This window comes from Diachasma alloeum, unplaced genomic scaffold (assembly GCF_001412515.2).
Source record: "Diachasma alloeum isolate Michigan unplaced genomic scaffold, Dall2.0 Dall_scaffold_00785, whole genome shotgun sequence".
NCBI lineage: Eukaryota > Metazoa > Arthropoda > Insecta > Hymenoptera > Braconidae > Diachasma > Diachasma alloeum.
This window is the reverse complement of record NW_021680915.1, coordinates 58,903-65,865: the sequence shown is the minus strand read 5'-3', so window position 1 is coordinate 65,865 and position 6,963 is coordinate 58,903. Positions and strand designations below refer to the sequence as shown.

Below are 6,963 nucleotides of genomic sequence, written 5' to 3'. Positions count from 1 at the left end.
ATTTCCATGACAATTTCTTCCATTTTTTACAGAGATTAAGGGATGAAAGAGGGTTAGTTGATGGGAAATTTAATTCTCCGCCGAACTGCCATTTTTTCATTCCTTAATCTTATTTAGGAGGGGAGAGGTGAATTTTTAATTATTGGGAGTCACTGTGCGCCGCGAAACAATTATTTTTCTTACTGGCCCCTGACTTTCATGGCAGTTTATATTTTTTTGTTACAGAGATTAAGGGATGCAACGCGGATCGATTGATGGAGAATTTAATTCTCCGTCGAACTGCCCTTTTTTCATCCCTCAATCTCAATTAGAAGGGGAGAAGTGAATTTTTAATTCGCGGGCGAATGGTGAATAGTCAGTGTGCGCCGCAAAAAATTTATCTTTCTTACTGGCCCCTGATTTTCATGGCAGTTTTTCATTTTTTGTTACAGAGATTAAGGGATGAACGAGGGTTAATTAATAGAGAATTTAATTCTCCGTCGAACTGCCGTTTTTTCAGAGATTAAGGGATTCAACGGGGATCGATTGATGGGGAATACCGGGAGTTACTGTGCGCCGCAAAACAATTATTTTTCTTACTGCGCTGTTATTTCCATGACAGTTTCTTCCATTTTTTACAGAGATTAAGGGATGAAAGAGGGTTAGTTGATGGGGAATTTAATTCTCCATCGAACTGCCATTTTTTCATCCCTTAATCTCAATTAGGAGGGGAGCGGTGAATTTTTAATTACCGGGAGTCACTGCGCCGCGAAACTACAATTTTTCTCACTGGCCCATGACTTTTGTCGTAGTTTGTATTTTTTTGTTACAGAGATTAAGGGATGCAACGGGGATCGATTAATGGCGAATTTAATTCTCTATCGAACTATTCTTTTTTCAATGGTGAAAAGTCACTGTGCGCCGAGAATAATAGTATATTACGCAACAACTGCGTAATAGGTTTTTTGGCTCGTGGGAAGTTGTAAAACGAGCCGAAGGCGAGTTTTACAATCCCACGAGTCAAAAAACACCATTACGCACGAGTTTCGTATACTATTTTATGTCATAGGGCCCAGAATCCGCGATTCCACCGAGCGAAGCGACGTTAGAATCGCGTGATTCTGGGCACCTATGACATAAAATTATTTTTCTCACTGGCCCATGACTTTGTCGTAGTTTGTATTTTTTTGTTATAGAGATTAAGGGATTCAACGGGGATCGATTGATGGGGAATTTAATTCTCCATCACACCGTCTGGGTTTCATTCCTTAATATTAATTAGCCAGCAAATGAATCACCTGAAAAACATTAAGAACATGTTGTGGACGAGGACGGCATAAGTTCCCCTCCGAAACTATCCCTGTGACAGCGGGAGTCAGTGTTGCCGCAGCACCAAATGAAAAGGGGCTCCGAAAAGGGGCCGGCTAAGACCAAAAAGTGCCGGCTAACACCAAAAAGTGCCGCTAGATGGAGCTACTTGAGTGTTGCTATTACTGACAGGGAAAAATTCGTTGTTATTTTCATCGCATTGGACTTCAATGCTCGTTTCGTCAACACTCAATACGGTCTTGAAATTATCCATTTTATTTCCATTCTGATCATTTGTATTAGTTTCTACGTCCCAAGGCCGATCACTCGAAGCTCGGGAGTTGGTGTTCCTTGATACCATTTTGATGACAAACCTAATGATGAAAATATAGAAAATACCGACAAATGTGAAAAATAGTGGAGAAGAGAATTAAACCCTTATTTTTAGATTCCACATGAATGTTGATTAGTAATTATGGTATTGATGTCAAACGATTGACTGAATTGAGAATAATCAGCCACAGTTTTTCTCTTCATTTTGAATTGAAAACTTGCAACGGAATTAGAAATGAAATTCAATGTTCGTAGGTAGATGGAATACTGCACGAAATGTAAACACAAGGGATCACCACGATACAGTCGCTTGGGTAGCTTCGAACGACTGTTGCGTAATACGTATATTCGCTTGTACCGGCCGGCAGTCGATAGCTAGCTTACACCCAACACGGATTGGGAATTGGTGTGGAGGAAATAATTAGATTTGTTAATTTCCACGGATCGTCCGTTCCCTCTGGCGCCACCTGATGGAAAAAAAAAAAAAAAAAAGAAAAAAAACATGCAAATAAGGTCACCGTCCAAATCCTGAGACCTAGAAATGAAAAAGTGCCCGTGATCTGAAAGGGGGGCTTTTGGGGCAGCAAGGAGCAAAAAGTGCCCGGAATGGCACAATTGTGCCCATGTGGCAACCCTGGCGGGACTGCTACTGCCACTGAAATGTAGTATATACTGGAAAGGGCATTGCCATGCTAGGCCANTATTATTACATTGGAAAAAAATAATCAATTCTATGTTATAATGATGCAACAACAAAAATTGAACGCCAATACTGAATTCTATACGTTCTAGAACGTTTGAAAACTTTTTGAGCGGACGGTACGAGAGAGATAGGTATCCTTGAAAATCGCCCCTCTCTGTCGGCTCGCGTCAGGCGGATCAGTGCCCTTTCCAGTATATACTACATTTCAGTGGCTACTGCCGAGTTACCCGCACAGGCAGTTCGCCCAGCCGTCAGATTCGACCGTGGCGCCATCCCTCCGTTGGGGTCACTAAACTATTTTTGGCTTGGGGTCACTCCAACCCCGAGATCTGAGCCTCTACTTTAGTCAATCCTCTTTGTTTAAGAGAATCGGAACAAGTGATCCCATCTCTGAGATACACTGAAACGAAAACTCCGAAGGTACCTTCCTGCAATATCATATTGACGGTAATATACCGACATTTTTAAAGACCGACATTTTTCGGACTAAATGAAGTTTCTTCGATTCGAAATTTATACTTGCAGAGTATGCCCAAGGTATAAACTCTGATGGATGGAACAATTATCATAATGATACGATAAAATTATAAAATCATGAAGAGTTCAGGTGTTGTATTGCTTATAGCATGTATAACTCTTTTTGTCGACCTGTAGAGTATCGTAAATTGATTGAATTAGCAGCAATAACATTTTAACTTAACTGCGATAGCACGACTATCAATGTCTCACTGATTTGAAGTTGGTATCTAGTCCGATGAAAATGAAAGTAAATTCTCCTTTTTCGGAAATTGACTGCTGATTATCTTGGAAATGAATAGAATTATAAGCAATTATTTTTAGTGAGTATAATACTTCCACGTATCATACTTTCAAAAATCGATCCAGGTAGGAACAGTTGCATTTGGCTAAAGCATGATAAAGAGAGTTTGCAGGATATAATTTGATACCATACCGTCGATTCACGAATAAAAGGAAATATAATCTCACTTTTTGGTGGAATACTCGGAATCACATACGTATTATTCGAAAATTGATATTAATGTACATTCTCACTGAAGGAAAATTGTTTTATCCACTAATGTGTAATTTTTTATTCTTTTACAATTTCAAATTTTGTGAGAAGACAAATTTATAGAACACCATTTCAGTAAACAAATTATTGAAGCGTACAACTGAATGTCCCATATTCAATGGGATATGAATGGTTATGAGACTATTATCAATTTGTACCAATCATAGTGATAGAAATGTTATCATTATGAAAAACGAGCTTTGTAAAACTTTAATATCACAAAATATGCTTGTTTTTAAAGCTGTCCACCGTTGATCTGTAGCTATTTTGATAGCGTTTCGTTGTACACCGTATGGACCATGATTATATTTGAATTTTGGCGCTTCTATCGAGATACGCGGCAGCGTATCGGCCAAGAAAAGTTTTGACTCCGATTGTACAAAACATCAGGCCGATCGCTGCCGTGTATCTATACACGAAGCAACTACCCCCTCCACTACCTCCGAATCATATCCATTAAATAAAATACAAACCTGACGAGCTACATGAAAAAAACTCTTTATGCCACTCATGCCTGAAACCGGCTGGATTACACACTCAACGCTCCGCGTCTTGTGTCTAATTCAGCCGGTTTCAGGCTTCGTGACATAAAATTTTGTTCAGTACTTGTTGGAAAATTTCGTCCTTAACGTGTGTGGTTACATCACTCGCCTTCGGCTCATGCTGTAAACCCCACACACGTTAAAGACGAAATTGCCCCACATGTACTGAAATATACTATACTTACATTATATAAATTGGCCACAAGCTTCTCATTGATGTAACTATTTTTTTGTTCGAAGCAATATTTTAAAAAATACGCGCATAGCAACGGGTTCATATGCACATTCTCGCATTTCACATCAACTCCTGTCATTTTTTTGTTACGGAGTTGGTAGCAGTGCAATACAACCACACGCACCAAGGAGGGAAGCCCGGGAATTTACAAATTGAATATGGTGCACGAATGATGAATTCCACAGATATTTTTCATTCGAGTTTCGTGCACAAATGAATTCTCGAAGAAGCAAATTCAGTCGGAAAATCTTGAATAAATAATTAAAAGTCGGTGCAAATAACGACTGTGGAATAGAACTATTTGTTTTACTTCGATTGTTAATTGGAAAGATGATTTATCGTGTGAAAAATAAATGAGCCGAATTGAATTGAAAATGAAAAAATTTACAGGATATAAAAACGATTCCTTGTTTATTTTGAAAAAAATAATGAAATCTCCCTAAAAAAACAAAAACACATGTTTTTGTAAAAAAACTGCGCCAAGAAAAAGTTTTGTTTGGTTCTTACTGGAAAGTAGAAATTTTTGAAAAATACAAAGGAATGAAAAAGAAAGCCAAGTCAGCAATGTCGAATAAACGAAAATAATGCACAATCAGATTCCTATAAGAGAAATAGTTTCAAATCGAATGAGAATTTAAAAAAAATTCTTGATGAAATAAAAAATTAGTAGAAGGAGGACCAACGTTCTTGGCGCGGAGTTTTTCAACTCATTGTCTCGTATCAATCTAATTCTCCATCTTCTGATCCGCGCCAAGAACGTTGGTCCTCCTTCTACTAATTTTTTATTTCATCAAGAATTTTTTTAAAATCCTCATTCGATTTGAAACTATTTCTCTTATAGAAATCTGATTGTGCATTATTTTCGTTTATTCGACATTGCTGACTTGGCTTTCTTTTTCATTCCTTTGTATTTTTAAAAAATTTCTACTTTCCAGTAAGAACCAAACAAAACTTTTTCTTGGCGCAGTTTTTTTACAAAAACATTGATATGTCACTAGCAAAGTGGCGGTCGTGGGGGTCACCCGGGGCCACGACTATCAGTATTACAACGGGCTCTATCTCCGCAAATAATGGAAATTAGGCCAAAGACCAAAAGATCAAAAGTGTGTATTTTTTATGGGGGATCATCTATTATGCGACATTTTTTCCTTCATCTCCAATTGTTTACTCATAAAACAACAGTAAACAAAAGCGTTCTAGGTAATTTGCCCGATCACGCAGTATGATGGCGTCAATATCTCATCAACTACTGGTTGTAGGAAAAAAATGTCAATAAATCAGTTATATGGGAAATTTGATTGCAAATATTTTCCATTTGAACTATTTTTCTCTATCTGCATCGAGTGTCCTGATAAACGCATCGGAGCACGCCAACACCCTGCGCGAATACTCACGCGGCGCCCGCTCCGCTGCCACCCCCCGATAACTCCGTATCTATCATAGCTAGGGGGAAAAAGTATAAAATAAAAAATGAGTATTTTTGCATATCAAACATCTTTTGTTTGACCATTTTTCCGATATCTATCATAGTTTGCCAGATAAAGCCTTTTAAACAATTAAAATTGTTAATAACAATTGAAGGGTCAATTTTTCGGAAAAGTAACCGACAGATTCGTGATCAGCGACCCAAAAAATATAAAACCCACTGATATTCTCGACGCGACCTAACAATTTTACAGGACTGTCGTGGGCGTAAGGACTAAATATTCTCAATTTCCAAGGGATTTACACAATTCTTCCCCCCCCCCCTCCCCACCGGCTGCATAATTCGCCTCATCACATCCTTTGAAACTTATTCTCTGTAAGAGGCAACCACCAAGGAGAAATTTTGTTTTACAGGAATGCATAGCTGAGACCCAAGACTGGCGTAAATGTCAGGATCAGCTCCAGAAATTTAGAGTATGCATGGGAGAATACCAGAACAAACAAGCCGACGAGCACAAATACATTACATATAAATAACGAGTCATAATGAGCCATATTATATCACGATTGAAATACCTTGTTACAAACGGTTTTCCCGAAGAGTCTTGTAAGATGGTGTTAGTAGTGAGAAGTGATATTGCAATGGGTCGAGGAAAGACAGCATCCCAGTGTGCTCATGCTGCTGTAGAGTGTGTACAACGATGCTCAAGTGGAAAAATGAATAAAAAGATTCTTGACACCTGGTTCTTCTTAGGACAACCGAAGATTGTCCTGAAAATTAGCAGTGAAGAGAAACTTAACGATTTGGCGAAAGAAGTCAAGACCCGAGGACTCACTGCTGTTGTTATCAAAGATGCTGGAAAGACTCAACTGGAACCTGGAACAACTTCAGTCCTGGGTATTGGTCCTGGACCTAATAGTATCGTGGATGAGCTCACTGCACATCTGAAATTACTTTGACATGTATGAAGAAGAAATTGTTGATGAATATCTTTTTTATTTGATGAATACGATTCTCTTTTTGTTCAGAATACCCCAACAACAATTATGATTCCACTAAAAATTTTGTTTCATTTTTTTTTCAATAAACTAAAATTTTATTATTGTATTAATTCTCTGTTTTATTTTAGGAAAATTAATTTTGTTCATAATATCAATTGACGTCGCATTCAAAGGATCGATGACACTCTCCTTATATACGGGCAATTTTTTTGGTCCTTTTAAATACTTATGCATAAAAAAAAGTTTCACGGCAAAGTAGAAAACCAACGGCTCAATTAGAGTGATTGAACATTTTTGATTCGAAATTTTTCGATCTAATTTAATAGGTTTGAGAATGTCTTTCAAAAAATAATCAGGAATTCAA

The 6,963-nt window shown here is 37.9% G+C and overlaps 1 protein-coding gene across 1 annotated transcript; it reads left to right on the top strand.

Moving 5' to 3' along the window:
- The first annotated feature begins 6,045 nt into the window (after positions 1-6,045).
- On the top strand, positions 6,046-6,709 carry LOC107044731 (peptidyl-tRNA hydrolase 2, mitochondrial-like). The gene has a single exon (XM_015266742.2). It carries the CDS (start codon positions 6,144-6,146, stop codon positions 6,555-6,557), a length of 414 nt encoding a protein of 137 aa, XP_015122228.1. The 5' UTR covers positions 6,046-6,143; the 3' UTR covers positions 6,558-6,709.
- The last annotated feature ends 254 nt before the right edge of the window (positions 6,710-6,963 follow it).

Coding starts and splice junctions, on each gene's coding strand:
- LOC107044731 (XM_015266742.2), top strand. CDS start 6,144: ATGAGCCATATTATATCACGATTGAAATACCTTGTTACAAACGGTTTT.